Source organism: Tympanuchus pallidicinctus, unplaced genomic scaffold, assembly GCF_026119805.1.
Source record: "Tympanuchus pallidicinctus isolate F22 unplaced genomic scaffold, pur_lepc_1.0 scaffold2, whole genome shotgun sequence".
Lineage (NCBI taxonomy): Eukaryota > Metazoa > Chordata > Aves > Galliformes > Phasianidae > Tympanuchus > Tympanuchus pallidicinctus.
Genome location: NW_026294721.1, coordinates 36320898 through 36340329, shown reverse-complemented (window position 1 = coordinate 36340329; position 19432 = coordinate 36320898). Strand labels below are relative to the sequence as shown.

General features: G+C 38.1%; 1 protein-coding gene across 3 annotated transcripts in view; it reads left to right on the top strand.

Moving 5' to 3' along the window:
• Positions 1 to 19432, top strand: part of TRPC3 (transient receptor potential cation channel subfamily C member 3) — a 39615-nt gene that overhangs the window by 9197 nt on the left and 10986 nt on the right. For 2 of the 3 annotated variants that reach the window (XM_052682303.1, XM_052682305.1), the window contains exons 3-7: positions 7761 to 7946; positions 12943 to 13107; positions 15556 to 15772; positions 16868 to 17101; positions 18428 to 18692. In XM_052682303.1, the coding sequence (XP_052538263.1) occupies positions 7761 to 7946; positions 12943 to 13107; positions 15556 to 15772; positions 16868 to 17101; positions 18428 to 18692 (1067 nt within the window). The remainder of the gene's footprint in view (positions 1 to 7760; positions 7947 to 12942; positions 13108 to 15555; positions 15773 to 16867; positions 17102 to 18427; positions 18693 to 19432) is intronic. The other variant, XM_052682304.1, reaches the window with a different exon arrangement.

Below are 19432 nucleotides of genomic sequence, written 5' to 3'. Positions count from 1 at the left end.
TTTGTTTTAATGTTGATGCTACCTTATAATGTCCTTAGATTCTTGAAATTATTTCCTGTGTCAACTTTTTCAATTGCAAATGCTTTTATATTTATTCTCTGTAGCTCTTGATTTTGCATTCTGAATACTTAAGTCTTTGAAAAGGGTTTTTAAAGTGAAATGGAAATGCTTCAGTACCTGCTGTGCATGGAGAAAACTGGAAAAAGAGATGGTATGTATTCTGCTAAACTTGCAGAAGATTAAAAACAGCTCAATTTGCTGTAGCAAATAGTGTTTTAGTTACAGATGCTTTGTAGCACAGGTGTAGAAAGCAGAAACATTAAGCCTACTGCAGCAGTGACCTTATTCGCATTTTGTTATTCATACTAATTTTGAAGAATGTCTCCAAATTGTTAAGAATGCAGGCAGTGTTCTTTTAATGCACCTTTTAGAACTGTCGCTTGTTCAGAACTGTCTGTTAAGCTGATTACAGATGTCTGCTGTTACCTGTTTCAGAGATATATCTAGTTTAGTTTGTCAGTATCTCAACTTTTCTGCGTATTTCAGCTTCTCCACTGGACAGCTAATGACTTAGTTAACTGTTGTACAGTGGTGGTTCGTGGACTTGCAATTTTTTTTAGTGCCTTGAAAAGTATATCCTCTCTGTGCACCTCTCTCAAAAAAAAACTCACCACCAACAAAATGGAACCAAACACACAAACCTCAATGCCAGTAGCAGCAGAATACTATACGTGCTAAGATAAGTTTGTCCTGGGGAATGTGACAGATTATTCTCAGTGAGTGATGATGTTAATAGCACCACGTCTAGTCGTAGCAAAGTCAGTGTTGGATGCCACTTTTTTTTCACTAATATCTTCATAAGCGATCTGAGAGAGGCAAGAGATGTATTCATCTTTTAAAACAACAGCAAGCATTGCTAATGCAAGGTCTTCTTCCAAGAAGAAATGTGCAACAACTTGCAGGAAAATAGGCAGAAATGCAAAAAGTGAACTTTATCACATATATTCCAGATACAGCTAAGTGGGTTAAAATACAATTTAAAAAGAAAGCTGCTGTGCTGAGGAAGATTCAAGTATTATACCGCTCACTAATAAAGTACAAAAGTCAGCTTAAACCTTTTCTCTCCCTCCTTTGCTAAAGGGACCTTCTCATACTGTGCAATTTTGCAAATGGATTGAGAATTTACTGAAATGTATTTATTCAGTGTAGAAAAAATGTCAGATTTTTCTTATCCTCTGCTGAGGAACCTCATAGTGAACATAAAATTGAGGAATTTGAGATTTTCATTGGATGTGTTGAACTTGTTGGCTTCTGTGCTTCCCACAGTGAATCAATCATAGTTACATGCCTCATTTAGAGATCATTACAGAAGGTTATATTTCTGGTGTGTGCAGCTCAGTCTGGTGTAGTATTGATTTCTTTTCAACAAGGCCAACTTCTGAAGAGCCACAGAGTGTCCCAGAATCATGCACCTAAGATGGAGATATGTGAATTTTCTGAGTAATGCTTTGATGGCCAAGGATGCAGCCTCTGTCTATCTGTCTATCTATCTTACTGATACTGCATGCAACGTGTGTTATTAAAACTGTGCACAGAAACACTGTTGGATTCAGGGCCTAAATTTAAGCATCATGCAACTTGTAAGGCCCACAACGGCCTCAAAAGGTAAATTATGGAAAACCTCTATTTATTTATGTACTTATTTATGTGTTTGTGTATGTATGTATTTATTTATTTATTTAATGGGGATGATGTAGATTATTAGAACTGAACAGAATAGTTTCAGTAGTTACAAAATTCTGGTAAGCTCCCATGTCCCAGGCCCTAATATCATAAACATGACTTCAGTCTAACAAATAGCTCAACCTTTTGGAGGTGGTGAAGACGCATGTTTGGGTTGGACTTATTTCAAAGTAAAACTTAAAGAATTAACTTTTCAAACATTAAGTTGTCATACAATAAAGGTATTCTGGTCTTCAGTAATTTTTTGTTTTGTTTTGTATTGTTTTTTTCCTGAACTGTTCAGCCTCTGTTGGCGTTTTTGGGATGCATAAGAACCCAAGAAATCCACTTCATGCACAATTTTCTCTATTTGTAAGTAGTATTTACATGTCAGCTAGCCTTCATAGGTGTACGTGATAATTCAGTTTTGGATCCTGCTGTAGGAACTGATGTTGGCTCTTGTCTAGCCTGGAAATTCCATCTTCTCATCAAAACCACAATATTCCAGTGAGGTTTTCCTCATTAACCTCACATTGCTCCCTTTTCATTCTTTCTTATGAGTGTCCGAGCAGTCATTCTTTTCTCTCAGGCTGGGAGGCAGAGGCGCGTCTTTTTCTCTGACATATTTTGTTGGTTGTCTTTCTTGGGGAGAGAGGAAATAGGAAAGGAGGAAGGAGGAAAATGAGGCGAGGAATTTTTTAGCATCACTGTCAAACTGAGGTTCCAGAAAGGGACAACTGACAGCAAGGCTGTGTGCTCCACTGGGGCTGTGCATGGGTGTCTTGGACTGCTGGCAGCATGAATGTTACACAAGATGCTGCACTGATAGCCTCACATGGAGGTCGGTTTAGGAGAAAGTGCTTCTGTGGCTGATGGAAGTTAGTTGTGAGATCTGCTTAAAGGGATTTTTAATGATATTAATTATTTATTTTTAAAACCTATGGGACATTAAGGCCCATAGCATTTCCTCTGCATGCTTACAGCAATGCACTTCTTAGGTGCAGAGCAGGAAATACCTCTCTAGGTATTTCCCACAGAGAATGAATGTGGGATGAAGCTGCATTAAAATGCCTGAGGACAAAGCTTCTGAGTATATGCTTGCTGAACTGAACTTTACATCTTCTGCATATGCAAAGTCCAGTCTGCCCCTATCTCTTAGCATTTACACTAACAAATTCAATAGCCAGAGTTTGCACAAAAGCATTGAAGATGTGGGAAAATTACTTATGACATTCATTCATGACAGTCAGCTCCGCATTAAGTTCTCTAGTGTAATTAAAAAAATTTTTCCTCAGAACTAATGAGATAGGATTCGAAGAAACCAATGAACTCACATTTTGCTAGGAAGATGCAAGACATAGACAAAGGAAAGTTACTAAAAATGAGTAAATAAAAAGAGAAGAAGGGGAAACTAGAACCCTGAAGGCCACTGTACTCATTCTCTTCTGACTTCAAACCTCCTTACTTCTTACTCTCTTGTGAAATCCATTTTCCAAGCTCCAGCTGCTTCCTTTGCTATTCTTCACCTATTTCACTGTAGTTCTTCTTGATAGTGTTACTCCCTTTTGTTCTTTGCTTCTGCTCATCTCCTTTTCAGTCTTTCGTTTACCTCTTCAGATTTCCTTCTTTTCACCTCTTTTTTAAATTGCTCTTATGTTTTTTTTTTTTTTTTTGGTTATTCTCTAATCTATCTTTCTTTTTTTTTTTTTTTTTTTTCTTATTAATTTCTATCATCCTCCCATTAGATTCATGATTTATTCTTGCATTTTCTAATCCTAGTAAAGCCTGGTTGGCTTGTCTGTATCTGCAGGTGGCTCCTCTTTAGATCTGGGATCTGGATCTGGCAAAGGGAACATCAGAGGTGGTCGGTGCTTGGCAGTCAAAACAGCAAGGTACTATTTTAGTGCAGGATCATCCCTTTGGCCAGGGCAGAAACTGCAGTGTTTCTTTTCTTTAGTGATTCTAATCCTCATTAAAGGAGTTGACAGCAGGATGTCAGATTGACTCACGAATTTTGGTTTGTTTTGTCCAAGTCAAGGCTGCTACCAAAGCCTAAAAAAACCCCACCCTTTGTTCTGCTTTACCTACTGCTTTCACATTAAATATTGGTCTATGAAAGGAGCTGATTAGATTCTCAGATGTCACGTTTTCAGATCGTTTTATGTGTGATAGAGATGATTAGAATGAAATCAGCATGAATTTCTGTGTTTGAGATGCAAGACTAGGATTCTACATCACTCTGCTGATGTAGAAGTTCATAAGTAACTTTATAATGAACGTGCTCATTTAGGGAATGTTTTTAAGGTTTATTAAAACTGCTGGTTTGATTATTTTCTTTTAGAAAGGACCAGGCCCACTCTACTGTAATCTCTGAGTGGCTGGAGACTGCAGGATGTGCTGTGTTGTGTCTGATAGCCTGGCTAGAGAAGCTCAGTCTGGAACCGTATCTTCTCTAACGTAAAGAAGTATTCATTACTACAGTTTGACAATTGCATTTTCTAATCCCAGCAGCACTACAAATCACTTTGCAATACAAATATTCCCAATTTTTGTGTGTTCTTACTCTGTTTTTAGCAAATGTGGCCACTGCAGCTGCCATGAGTTATTGAAGTTAATTGTTACTTGCCATCTTCCTTGAGATGTCACTGCGCAGTGATGGGAGAGTTTCTAGTGGATAGAACAGCTGATGGAACTTCTCTTTGGAGTGACCAGAGAGAGAAACAGGACAAGGGAACATGAATGGCGTGTGTCCCCCCTCTCAGCTGAATAGAGTTTAGTGTGAGAGAACTTTGTGAGTGAGAATTGCAGAAGCTCATGTCACATCAGAATTTGGTCCATTGGAGCAAGTATCCAAAAGGTCCTTGTCTTGCTTTATATAGGATAAATCCCCATTCTCAGCTTTGCTAAAACTCCTACTGAAACCAGTGGAAGGCATGGACGTGCATCTAAAAGCAGCATTTGTCGCTGATCCAAGTCAATTTACATAGTGTTATCTCAGCTGAACTAACAAAGAGCATTCAAGCTTGAGCTACGTTTAGGTCCAGCTTTTAAACAACAGAGCTTAGATCCATGATTGTTAGTGCAATTATCTGCTTGATTTGCGTATACAGTTCCTACAGTTCTGTATGCAAACTGTCTAGCTATATTTGATCTCAAAGCAGCCATTTAATACTTAATGCATGTGTGATTGTGTGCAATGCCTTTGAAGTAGTGATGCTGGTGAGTATAGTCATGAATTGTGGAGCTTATGGAAATGCAGCTCCTGTGTAATAGGAAACAGATTCATATGTTTTGCCTAACTATATGTAATTGCTTGTTATAACATTTCTTCAGAATAGTTAGATGTTATTGATTAAATCATTGTAATATTTTCATTCATAAACTTCATTCTTTACACACAGATGGCTATTTTCTTTGTCCACAATCCTGCATAAGCTCATGAGATAGCCTCTAATATTCTCTTCTTGCTAAGAATAGGCAGACTTGGACAGGCTGAGATATAGCAGCCAATGTGTGATGGGACTACTGGAGAGGCACTGCAGTCCCAGTCCTCATCAGTTGTCTCTTACCTTCTGGTGTCAACTGTCTGTGGGCTGATGTTTTCGACGGAATAAAGATGCCTATGCAGCCATTAGGGGCTTTTGAAAGAGATGGTTTAAGATGGTACAGCAAGGAAAACCGGCTGAGTCAGGCTGTGAATTAATTGAAGAGGCACTTTGATCAGGGCGGCAGAGTGCCTGTGTTATCATGAGAAACAGGCTGAGAGCCCCACTGTGTAAGCAGGTCTGTTGGTGCCTCATTCTTTGGCATTCCCCTGAAAAATAGCTTCACCTTATTAAATTGGCAGCGTGTGCAGGATGTAGCAGGGTTTTTCTATGTGGAGTTGGATGTATCAGACAGAGTTCTGATGGCATTTCTTAGGGCAGGGAAGAGATGAGTGATCTGGTGGCTTTATTTGCTCTCAGTGTCGCCTCAAGAAAGCAAAGACCTATGTGGGTGACTGAGACCATGGATCTGGTTTCTGCTACTCATGCAATGCCCTAGAGACAGAAGATTGCTAGAGAATTGGATCCCGTGATTACAGTACGGGTAGCATTTGGCTGTTTAATTCTATCAAGCAATCAAATATCCTGAGAGAAATTTGATTTTAGTAATATGTAAGTAAGGACCCGGAGATGGAAATCTGATGTGCTCTCCCAGCCTAAGATTCAAAACCTGAATCAGATATTAGCAATGCACAGACTGTTCTTCACTTCTCAAAAACAGCATCCATAAGCAATACAGCCTATATTTAATCCTTGGCTTTACAGAATTAAGCTTAATCCATCATATATCCAGTGTTGCTTAGCAATAAGCATAGCTGTTATAGGAAAGTGGTCTATCCACCTATGAAGAGATGTTGCAGCACTGTTAACTTCTCAGTAGAAATTCAGGTAGCTCCTCATAGTGGGCAAGTTGTCCCTGCGAAGCAGTCTGTCCTTCAGCAACTAGCGGGGCTGCTCACAGAGAAAACAGGTGTACTTCTGTGTGAGTGGTGTTATTCCCTCACTCTCAGAAGCACACTACTTCTCCTGATGTTTCTTCGCAGTTAGCAAAGGAACGAGAAGGAGAATTTTAAGTGAAGGTGATTTCCTGCGGATGGACAGTACGCTCATCCATGTGGGGACTAAATTTGGGTTGTGATATATCATAAAACACATGAATAATATCAAGCCATCTAAACTAAGCTTCATTAAACCTTAATGAGATGTCACCTTTGAGCCTAGGATAGATGAACATAATACTAAAACAGGCAGTTATTTTTCTCGTGTAAATTTATGAATGACTGCAAATTCAGGTGAAAATGAACATTGTTTATTTTAGCTGAATAGTAAAACTGAAGTCATGTGAATTGGCAACAGCAACTTCCAAGTGTTAAAGAAAAAGTTGATTATCAGTCTTATTCCCATTGAACTAACATTATGCTAAATCTGATAATTAGTCTGCTGTTAGTCTGATAATTTGCTTGTCTCCAGCCGTGTTTCATTTGGATTCTTATCTGAATCTGACCTATGGGATTGTTGGCTGATTCCCACAGTTGTCCTCTTTTCCCGTCTTTCCCCAAGATAATTGGATACTTCTGAGTGTGTATGTGCACCTCTATCCCATTTTGTAGATGCTAAGTGAAAAAACAACAAAACTAGCAGTAAAAGCAGGGAAAAGTAATATACTTAGGCAATGGTGAGGAAGGTAAGGTTTACAGGAAAAAAAAAAAAAAAAAAAAGGAAATGAAGAGGTGGTAAAGACAGAGAAGTAGAGCAGTAGGGAAACATTTTTGAGAAAGTGAGAGCCACAAAGGAAAAATTTTAATACCCAGAAAATTATTTTAGAAAGATAATGTATGAAAATGAACAGTTCACTGAGGAACAGGGAATGTAGGAAAAACAGAGACGGAGGACTCAGACTGGCATTTTGATGGCTGGGGCAGGGGAGAGAACATTGAGAAGAGTTATAGAATAAATGAAAAAGAAGGCTACAGAAATGGAGTTGGACACTGGAACACTTGATGCAACAAGGTAAGACAAGCAGGTGCAGTCAAACTTCCTCTTCCACCTATGGCTTGTTGTGGGGAAATTGAAGGCTGCATCTCAGATAAAGTCATAGAGATCTGTCTGAGAGGTCATGGACAGATGAATGAAGACAGGTTTCTTCCAAGGTAAATAGCAGATACGAGTTTGCAGGTAACAGCACAGAGGTGATGGAAGACATAGAAGCACAAACAGAAGTGTGAACAAAGACTCAGATTTAAGTGCTTGACGGTTAGCTAAAATTTTTGAAGCATAGCCACAAATGTTTTGTCAGTAGAAACAGGAGATAAATGGAAGTCTTTGCAATATTGACAGATGCAAACAACCAAGAAGATTAAAGGTCGTGCTTGAAAAATATGCATAATCTTGCTTATAGGGAGACAGCCCGAAGTTACATGTTCTTTTTTTCCTGTATTGTTAACTCTTAAGGCTGTTCCTCACATGTCATTTTCTCTAACCCTTCTGTTTCAGAATGACTATCGTAAGCTGTCTATGCAATGCAAAGATTTTGTGGTTGGAGTTCTTGATCTCTGCCGAGACTCGGAAGAAGTGGAGGCCATCCTTAATGGGGATTTGAATTCAGAGCCAGTTGAAGCGCAGAGACACAGAGCATCACTGAGCCGTGTGAAACTGGCCATTAAGTATGAAGTCAAAAAGGTAAGTAAGCGCTTTTGGGTGATGTAATCTGAACTGTGTCATCTCACTGTGCCATGGGTATTATGAACTGATGCTCAGTTGTGCATTAATGAGGTGGTGCATGTAATTGAAACACTCACAAGGTGGAAGCTGGTGGGAGCTGCAGCAAGGAAGTTCTGTTTAATCTGTTTTACGCTTTTGAGAATTGGCAGGAGATTTTAATTACATAAATCAGTTATGCTAGCAAGACTATACACGGTTGTTCAGATCTTTGTCTTGATTAAATAAATTAAAAAAAAAAAAAAAAGGTGGAGCCAGATTTCCACTTAGTGAAAGTAAAGGATGTGCCTTTCTGCCAGCCTGTGATAGCCTTCTCTGTTGAGTAGGCATTGTTTTTATGAACAGTTGGCTTCAGCAAACCAATGGACTGATTTATCCCTTATTTTTTCTCTTACCTTTGCTTTCTGCCTCAAATAACTGAATAGGGAAAGTAAATTCTGGAAAGTAAATTTTTGAAAGTCTGGCAGCTTTCTACTAGTGAGCACACACACATCTTTTTTTGAAAGAGAAGTGTTTTTTTTCCTACTTTGAAAGGAAAAGCGAACATTTAAGTTGCCATCAAATATATGGTTCTTTCATTGATTCTAAAATACGACAGTAACATAAACAGCTTATCTGTAACTGCGTGGATATAATAAAAAGTGGTATTGTAGTGAGAAATCTTAAATTATTTACTTTCCATGTTCCTTCTAGAAGATTTTTAAAAATCAGTCCTGAAAATGTTAGGGGTGTGTTTGTAGGCAGTTAATCTGTTATTTTCAGTTCTGCATTTGTGCACCTGTATCTGTCAGTAGTTTGTAAAGTGCAATGTATTTTCTATTGGTGCCTTAGGTATTTTTAATGAACAGTTACTTTAATGAATGCTACACTTGAAAAATGAAGCTCAATATCAAACATTCAACATAATTATATCCATTTGCTGTGGCAATTTTCACTATATAGCCATGCTGTTCTCTTCCACAGCACTAGCACAGAAAGTAGTTATCATTGTGTCCTGCTGTGATAAGACTCAAGAAATACTGTAACACCTATGTATTATTTACATGGACACGTCATTTCTGTTCTTAATAGCCATACAGGTTCATCATCTCTGCCAAGAAGTCGGGTGTCTTTCAGAATAAATAACACTCTATTACATGGCCACCTGTTGAGCCAATCTGCCATATACAATGAATTGTAAGCAACCTGCTAGAACATCTGGGAAATATTTATGTTTATCATATCCCCAGAATGCAGTGACAGAAATGGTAAACAGATTTCAAAGAACAAATTTCTGTTTCCAATATAGAATTATTCTATAGCAGGTAGATACATATCAATTGCCAAAATTTGAAGTAAATATTTGAAATTAATTAAGAGAATGGAATGGAGGAAAATCAAAGCATATGGACATGTAATCGTATCCAAATAACGTATGGATTCTTTATGCTTTTGCATTTCAAAATTCAAAATCTCAGCAAACCTTTGCTGAGAACTCACGGCTCTGCTTTCCTACTGAGAACTGTGGTTTTCTTCTAAGAGTTGTCATCAGTGAAATTTATTTCTGAGCAAAGGACCACACAGATCTGCTAAGAATAACAGTGCAAAAAAGACAATTTCATGTAGCAAACTTGTTCTCTTCTTCTGTGAGAGATTAGTTATTTGTAGATGAACTCAAGATTTTGGCTTCAGTTCCTGACAAATACAGTTCAGAACCTATGAGACTAATGATCTTGGTGGGAGGACATAAACAGATGGTGCAGAGTTGTTACCATATACATACATGTTCTGTACTGTGTAAGTGTCCATCGCAGAGGGCGTGACAAAGGTTGAGCCAGAACATTTCTCTGCTGTGGTGGTCTTTTGATGCTGGGGTTGGCTCTATCCAACTGTGGCAGATGGCTGTGATATTCTGACTTCAGAACAGAATCAGATGTGGGAACTTCACAAGGGTTACTCTGAATGCTAAAACTTCAGGAAGCAGGCAAGGATGTGGCTTACATTTCTTAGCTTTTGGAATTTCTAGCTATGCTTCCAGAGCAGGTACGCTAAGGTCAGTACACTGTTGTAAGAATGATAATACAGCAAAGCAGAGCAGCAATTCTGTGAATTGATTAATGACCCATATGTCCTTTGTGGGGAGAGGAGAGACAGGAGAAAGCGCATGATAAGTGAGCAATTCAGAAGTTCACTGTTGGGAAAGGGAGATTTTGCTTCTATGACTAAGGAAACTCTTGCATTTAATACCTAGGCTCTGCATCGAAGGGCAGCCCATCCTTGTAAACAGGACTTAATTTTTGAGATAAGGTTCAGACTAAAACTGCAGGCCCAAAAATGAATGTCTGAGGGGATCACAAGCCCAGAAAAGGTGATTACAAGTATTCTTGCTTTCTCCGCTGGATTGTTGCTGTCGTATTGCTTTTAGTATTGCATCTTAACTCTGTCTGCAGATTGCCAGCAAAATTTGAGAGGGCTTGCTGACAAGTTGCTGACAAGAGCCAAATTCTGCAGCTCTGCTGAAATGAGAATCAAAATGGAATTTCTAAGTGAAGTCAATAAGGTTTGAGTAAAATCACATGACTTAATTCTCAAATATTGAAGTTTCTAATAGAAATGAAAGAGGATTCAAAATTCTCTGTGTTGTGTGCTTGTGAATCAGATTACGCCAGGATCAGCTTCTGCCAGATCTGAACTCAGTCATTAGGATGTTAGGAATAAAGAACATTCTAATCACTCGTAGTCATACAGAGAAATAATTCCATGCTGATCACTTGGTTCATGGTCATGGAACTGAATGCCTCTGAAAAGCCGTAGTCAGTTATGCACTGTAAAGCAGATAACATTTTGGAATTCCTTAGTAATCGGATGTGGTCCTTGTGCATCTCTTTGTGTGCTTGGGTTTGGGCTGTGTCCTGATATGTTAGACAAATGTGATAATAATGTGAAATCAGCATGTGTAATGAGAAGCTGGAGACTGCATGGAAAGTAGGTTGAGAGAAGAGAAATATGGAAGGAAAGGAAGAAGTTGTAGGATGGTGTGATTGGTAGGTGAAAGATAGTGTGTTTTCTTAGGAGATGATGCTGGGAACAGGTGGATATAGAGGAAAAGTACCAGAATAGGCTGGAGATGCATTAAAAAAAAATAAAAAAAATCAAGTATTTCAGCAATGCTAAAGAGAAGGATAAGTTGCAGAGTTTTCTGGATGAGACAAATGCCATGAGTTGCTGTGAGGGATTGGAAGTGGTGCATATTGTGCAATTACCAGCAATTAAATAAATTACTAAGATCTTAAAAGCCCTCAGACTTATTGCCAAAGAACTTGCCATAACAATTGGCATTTCACTTGCTAACTCCCCCTTTGGCTGGGGAAAGTTGCAGCACGTTCTGATGCCCTCTTAGCATTGCTGCAGAATGTTGATGGATCCAGAGAAATAAAGGAGTGCACAGCTTTGGGTGAGAAGTAAGAGGGCCCTCAGGCTGATTCCTAGCCTTGGGCGAGCTCCCTGACAACTCCTTTGCCATTTTTTTTTGCAGCCCTCTGGCAATAGGAGATATGACGCAGGTGTTTCTTTCTTCTCGTCTTCCCTACAGGTTTAAGCCTGTTTTGTAAAAAAGTCTTTGTCATTTTGAAATGATTACTTTCCTATCTTTATCTGCTGAGATGTTTGTCCTTTGGCCTGACTTGAGGATGAAATATATGCTATAAAAGAAGAGACAGGGGCATATGTCAGAATGTATAGTTTACATAAACACACAGAGCTTCTTCTTCCTCTGAGCCAGCCTGGCAGTTTTTATGGTGCGTAAGCTCAAAAAGTGACAGCCTATTAGAGAGAATAAAAATATTATTTTAATTGTCACTAATTTCTGAAAGGTTTTTCGAGACCTTTTTTATTTATTGCTGTAGGCCATTCCATCATATCAACAAACTGTGCCAGTGTGTGATCTAACTAGCTAAGAAATAGCACATCAAAATACTTACGGATTTTTGTTTTAAAGACAAGTGGATTAGAATATGAAGATACTTCCCACTTTAGAGTTAATGCAACAGCTTCAGATCCTTCCTCCTGAGAGATTTAAGGTTCCCTGTTTTCATTCCCAATGATTCAATTTGTTTTTTTTTGAAGAAGTCTGCCCTCTTGTACTACTGTATGCTCTTATTAATGATTTTGGGAGTATAAATAGAGTTTTGCAGGCAAGACCTGGCATACAGCAGTGTATATGGTACATTGTGATCTCAGCAGAGTACAAAGCCTAATAAAATTGATACACAACATTTACAGTATTTTTTTTAACTGTAACTTAAATCAAATCTCTCTTAAACCAACATGCATTTATCAGAATTATTTTCCAAACCTTTTTGTGAAACCAGCTAACATTCTTCACTCCAATTTACTAGTAATTGTTGATTCATTTGAGAAACATGTTATCCAATTGCTTCAAATGGCTGTGATTTACTAGGTTCCTTACCCTGCTGCTCAACCAAGACCCCACGTGCTCTTGTAATGCAGCAGTCTTGTGGAACACGGGGTAATTACAGTAATAGCAATAATGATGAGTGTGACAGTACTTTGGAAATGGACTTGACCAGAAATGTAAATATAATGAGAAGGGAGCATAGGGAGCTGCAGCATTCTCCCCTCCAACATGTTATGCTTCTTCTGCACTCTCTTGGTTACATGACATGATCCTAACAGGAGTGGCTGTACAGTCTTTATCCATGTAGCAGATGGCTTCATTCTACGGAAATACAACAGTGCTTTAAAGAAATTTTTCAGCCTATGCAACCCTGTCCTCGAAGTGCTTATTTTAGTGAACTCAGCAGTTTCTTCTTCATTTATTAACATTTCTTTTAAAAGAAAGGAGAAGGCATGTTTTTAAGGCCTACATTAACCGCGAACGTTTAAGATTTGCTGATCATCTATGCAGCAGTCATGTCACTCATTAAAAATGTTAAATTTTTACTTGTTTTCTTTGCAGTTTGTGGCTCATCCAAACTGTCAGCAACAGCTACTGACTATCTGGTATGAAAATCTCTCAGGACTGCGGGAGCAAACCATAGCCATCAAGTGTCTGGTTGTGCTGGTTGTGGCGTTGGGCCTTCCGTTTCTAGCCATCGGTTATTGGATTGCACCATGTAGCAGGGTACTGACTTTTAAAAATTACAGATCTTGTACTGTTCTGGGTACTGTTTTTCTGGCATTCCAAGCATAATAACATGCCTCTAATTCTGCTGCTTCCAAATTTAACTAATTAATGATATTTTTAGTTCTCTGTAGTCTCGAGCCAAATTATGCTACTTGTTTCATTCACGCTGTAAAGAGAGAAGCATGTGAGGAAGCGTGAAAATACTGTAAAGTTTATAGAAAGAAAAAAAAAAAAGCCCTTCTCTATGAGGTGAATGATCTACAGAAATTTAAAGAAAGAAAACACAAAATTCCATCTGTGCTGTGTAATTACATTCTCGTATTTGTGGTAGTATGGTGCATTTTGTTTTTTAATCGCCACCCAGTTGGCCAGAAGATTCTGTAGTTGGTCTCCTTTAGTAGCAACTGAAGATCTGATGCTGCTTCCATATAAACAAATAACAGAACATCTGTTGATTTTATTCATGCAGAATTTAATCTTAAGTAAAATATTTGTTATTAGTCTGTTTGCCAGGTGAACCATATAATAGAAATCAAATCAAACAGTTTTTCAACCATGTGCTAGAGCATATTCATAAGAGCCTGTAAATGTGAAGACTTACCTTCGAAAATGATAGGAGAATGTGGCTTTCTTGGTGATATCAAAATGAAATCCTTACATTCTTTTGCATGTCAAGTGTCTGAAAATTAAGTACATTAATATCTTGTATTAAACCAGAAGGAAAAATATTTTTCCAAGTTACATTAACATTATTTTTTAAAAAAATGTAATTTTTTTTGCAGAATGTTGGTCTTTTAGTTTTCTTTCCTTAGCGAGACTGCTAAAAGAGAGAAGTGTGTTTGGCTCATTTATATACTTTTTTTAGCTTATCTCAAAAAGGAAAATAATTTGCCCCTCTCCTGCATATTTCAAGGGAAACTGTATTTCTTCTTGGTTGAATATTTATTTACTTCTAAGATAAACCTTCATGATACCATATAATTATTATTCTAATTGTTTTCTGAAATCACTTTGTGATTATCTTTAGTGAAGATATTCCTCCCATCCCATTGTCATAGAAATACATTAGTATTTTTTTAGGTAGTGTCTAATATGGAGAAGTGACAATTGTCCTTGAGCTTTAGTTCTCAGTGCCAGAAACGCCTGGCATTTTTCACAGTGCCCGTGTCAAATAAATGTGCTGTACATTCAGATCAGTTATTTGATATTGTAATTTCAAAATACTTTATAAAGGTCAGGAACAGGAAAGGAACCTGGAATTGTTTGCACAGGTAGCAAATGCAGTTCAGTGTGTGCTGGTCTTAGTTCACAGTGTGTGCTTAGTTCACAGTAGCTGACCCTGGTTTCAGGAAAACCATTCCTTGAAATAAGAAAGCTACTTACAGTTCCCCATCTGCTGGACTCAGTCTTCTTCTTCTAACACAATACACAACGCTGCTGATAATGCAGCACTTCACATGTGGTTTTAGGATGCTGCGTAATGCTTGTTAATGTATGTGAAAATGTATCACATCAGAACTGGATATTAACATCAACAAAGATGGGGCATTATGTGTGCAGCAGCATGTTCTGCTCATGGAGGAGATGGGAGAGACCACTAAGAGATGTCCTGCAGCTAAGTCGAAGAAGTCTGTCTGGCATCCAGCTTGCCACACATAGAGTAGAGGTGGAACAAGCCTTGCATTCTGGAACAAGGAAGGGAGTATATTCTGAAGGTACAAATCCTTCCTTCCAAAGAGAAGTAGTCTGAAAGGGACAGTTAAACTCAACTGTGCAATCCTACCCAGAGATCTCCAAACAGGGCCTTTGGAGAACCTCAGTACAGTCTCCAAACAGTGAGTAACAGCAGCAGGCTCATTGCTCTTTCCAGTGTGGTCTTCTAGAGGTAATTGTTCCTCTCGTGAGCTGTGGAAAAACTGCCTGTACAGAAATGCTGTTCTGTCTTTCTGCCAGGTGCAGACTTTGAATGCACCAGCTTAATTTATTTGAAAAAAGCATTTTTTCCGTTATTTTCATTCTTAGTCCACTGTGATGGAATAGTCATTAGTTCTAGTAGACATTTACAGGTTATTTATCTGGAACTTTCTTCTCTGCAAATATGTTCTCCAGCCCCTCATTGGCAAATCTGTGGGCATTAGAGATTATTTTCTGTGACTGCCATTGTACAGTCGTAATTCCTTGGGGCTTCTCGATAAGTATTGCCATCTAGAGTTTGTTGAGTAGCATAAATGTTCACTAACAGGGCAGCACGTCTCATGTGACTGCCTTTGGGAGAGTTTTGTCTGAAATGCCAAACCATCACAATTCAGTGCATTTGGAAGAGTACCCTTTGATAGCAGCGTTTCAGACTGTCCTGAGCACTGAGCGCAATGCTTCTGAAATACTCGGCATAAGAGTTTGTTACTTCGAAAAAAAAATGTGACTGCTGTCATTCTGTCTCTGCAGCTTGGAAGAATTCTTCGAAGCCCATTTATGAAATTTGTGGCACATGCAGCATCCTTCATCATTTTCCTAGGCCTGCTGGTGTTCAATGCTTCTGATAGATTTGAAGGTATAACAACGCTACCGAATGTCACTGTTACTGATTACCCTAAGCAGATCTTTAGGGTGAAGACTACTCAGTTCACTTGGACAGAAATGCTGATCATGGTATGGGTACTTGGTAGGTATATTGCCCTTTTGTCTGTATGTCACTGTTTATCTGCAGTTGTTAAGAAAGAACTGAAAAGAAAGGAGAGAAGCCCAGGTCCTAAACCTTCACTCCAGCTGTTGCGTTGTTCCAGTAAGCCTGCACAGCAGAGCAACACATCAGAACCAGTGAAAGCATCTCTGTGCCTGCCCCTTCTTGTGCAGAGCAAAGCCCTTGATTTGCAATGACTTTGCTGCAGTGTTTGGTAATTCTGATGTTTGTAGCAGGAACACAGACTTGCTGAAGAGAACACAATAGAGATTTTGCTTTGAAGTGGTTTACTTAAGTAGGATTAAGAAGTCTACTGTGTTGCTGTACGTATGAGAAGATCAGGAGTTCTCACTGCTCAAAGTTACTGTGCTAATACAGCAGAGCTTATGTACCATTGCTGCTTAGGTAGCATTTGGAGAAATCACTGTTTCTACCAAGGGTCAGTTCAATGAGTCAGTTCTCATTATTTAGTATTCATCACATAACCTGATTAGATATCAGCCTGTTAGAAACTGTGTGGCAGAAAGTGCCATCTTCTAGCTTTTCATCAGTCAGATTCTTTATGTAGGAAAACATCAGGTAGCCACATGATAATGTAGCATTCTCAACTTTTACAGGCTGCAAAAGAGAAAAGAAGTGTAACTGTGGCTGGACACAAAGGTGCCTCGCTTTGCCTTTTGAATCACCTCTATGTCCTGGCTGAAGCACTCTCTTTTTGTCAGACTCTGTTGGAGCAGGGAGATCATCGCACCTGGTGTGGTGCCTTGCTGTCATCCCTAACAGGGATAACAAAACGAGAGATTTTTTTTTTTCCACATTTAACTTTTTTATTCTTTTAAACAAAGCATCTTAGGCCATAAAGCTTTCAGAACAAAGTTATGACTCTCTACTTTCCTGTATGGAGATGTTTGAACTGTGTCCTTGTGTGTTTATTTCTGTCTTGCCGTTTGATCAATCCTGTTGAAACCAAGTCAGCCTTGCTCAAGGTGTATCACAACCCTGTGACACTGCAAATCATGGAATTTAAATGAAAGTGTTCTGGCTGACTTTGCTATAGTTTTAAATTTCTTGTTGCAGGTATGATGTGGTCAGAATGCAAAGAGCTGTGGCTGGAAGGACCCAGGGAATATATTTTGCAATTATGGAATGTTTTGGATTTTGGGATGTTGTCCATTTTCATTGCTGCTTTCACAGCGAGGCTTCTAGCATTCCTGCAGGCAACAAAAGCACAACAGTATGTGGACAACTACATTGAAGAGAGTGACCTCTCTGAGGTCACACTTCCTCCAGAAATAGAATATTTTACCTATGGTGAGTTTAAATTTTCTGCAACACAAATCTTATAATGAAGAAACTGGTAAGATGCCAGTAGCATTTGAAGACTTAAAATGAGTATTTTCATGTGTTTGTATTCATAGCATTATTTAGTCAGTTCTGCATCTGTATTTTTCATTCTCATCTGCTTAGGCTATAATCATTACGATGCTAATTTGGCAAATGTTTGCCAATACGTTAAAACCAAGCGATGGGCCTAAGTAAGGACAAAAGTTCAAATAACTGCATGCCATTTAACTGCCTTTTGTTGTAACTGTTTATACAGAGCTAAATTTGGCTGTCATGATATTAAACATTTGTGAGCTATATTTTACTCTCAATGTTATGTGCAACAGATACAATTATGATGAGAATCTCTTTTTTGCTTACTTCACTTGTTCAGTACCGTCATTTGTAGTGTGAAGAGCTGTCAATATTTCATGCTAAAGGAAGGGTGCCAGACTCAGAAATCTGTTCAAATAGAGTGAAGGTACTAAATAGTTGTTGCAGTGCAGAAACTGTAACCAGAGATGTGATGAGGCTGTTTGCAATGTCAGTAAAGACTGCATTTGCTCCTGACAGTATGTTTTAGTATATGCTATTTGAATGCCTATGTATTACAGTAGTAGAAGTGGCTTTGTTTACTTCAAGTGCTATATAATTGATTTGAATTTGGACATATGGAAGTACATACTTAGAAATACTTGGTATTTTGATATCAAATACTAAGATAGCAGTGTTGTGCTAAAATAGTGCAATAAAAAAATTATGAATCTATACGTAACAATTGTTTCTGTGAATATTATGGGTAAAAAATCATTGTCCTCTTTCCACTGAGGTCAATGGCAAAATTCTCCATGACCTCAGAAGGAACTAGGTTATATCCTAGATTTTTAGCATGGCAAAATTTTGGTGGTTAGTAAGTGGTAATTACTCATCAGCCATCACTGTTCACTTTTCATTAACGTAACTTAAAATATGGATAAATTTCTGGCATAGTGTTTACTAATATAGCTAATATTGTAATCATGCTAAGAAAAGCACTTAGAATTGCTTATTGTTATGTAGTTCAGGCTGAAGTACAAATTGTAGAAGATGATGCCTTTTTTTTTTTTTTTTTCCAAGTATAATTTTTCTTCTAGCAAAAAGTAAGGTAATTTACATCCATCATTTGTGACTTGCAGGAAATAGGAATAGACTCTCCAAATATTTGCTTTAACTAAATTCAGACATGTTCATGGCAAGTCTTATCAAGATTTATTTTTAACCACAGTGATAAATGAGTAACACTTCATATTTACCCCTCTATTTTGTATCTTCCAGCTAGAGATAAATGGCTTCCATCTGATCCTCAGATAATATCTGAAGGCCTTTATGCAATTGCTGTTGTTCTTAGCTTTTCTCGGATTGCGTATATCCTGCCTGCGAATGAGAGTTTTGGACCCTTGCAGATTTCTCTTGGAAGGACTGTTAAAGACATCTTCAAGTTTATGGTCCTTTTTATTATGGTATTTCTTGCATTTATGATTGGAATGTTCATACTGTATTCCTACTATCTTGGAGCTAAGCTAAACCCAGCCTTTACAACGTAAGTATGAAGTTATGTTTAAGTAAAAAGCAGCTATGAAACTCAGTTTTCCACTATGGTAACAGTCTGTCAAACTACATACCCTCTTCCTAGTGTTAAGATAAAACCTTAGAAAAGGAATACAAAGAACCAATTCTTTCCTACTTGTATATCGGAAACTGTTGTTTCACTATAAAATAATTTTACCTGTATCTTGTGATAATCAAACAGGCTTGTGAACAACAAGTTAATATGGTAAACTGAGAGATTGAGCCTAGGTGTCAGTAACAGGTCTCCAAACAACACTTCTGTTTTTCAAGATAGGGACTTAGAGGTTATGTAGATGGCATATTTCTTTCTTAGTTCTGTACTGAACAATTCATGAGCTGCACTGGATTCTTTCAGATCAGACTTACAGTGTATGTGCTAACTTCTTTTGTTTTAGTTGGATGAATACAGAGCGATGGCAGTTAAACCTGTTTTCACACAATGTAATGGTTTGCCATGATCTCTGAAGCTTCCATTTTTTCTTTTCTTTATTCATTTTACTTCCTGAAACAAAATAGTGCAGGAAGTGATAATTATTAAGGGCATTTCAAACTGGAGGTAGTTGCACAGGATGGTGAGATTTAGAAGTCTTCCTTTCCTTCCATCTTCCTGTAGGAGACATGACCTCGCTTCCATATTTTTCTGTGGCCAATTCCATGACTTTTTCTTAAACTGAATATGTCTTTTCCTCTAGCTCATTGTCTTTTCTTTGG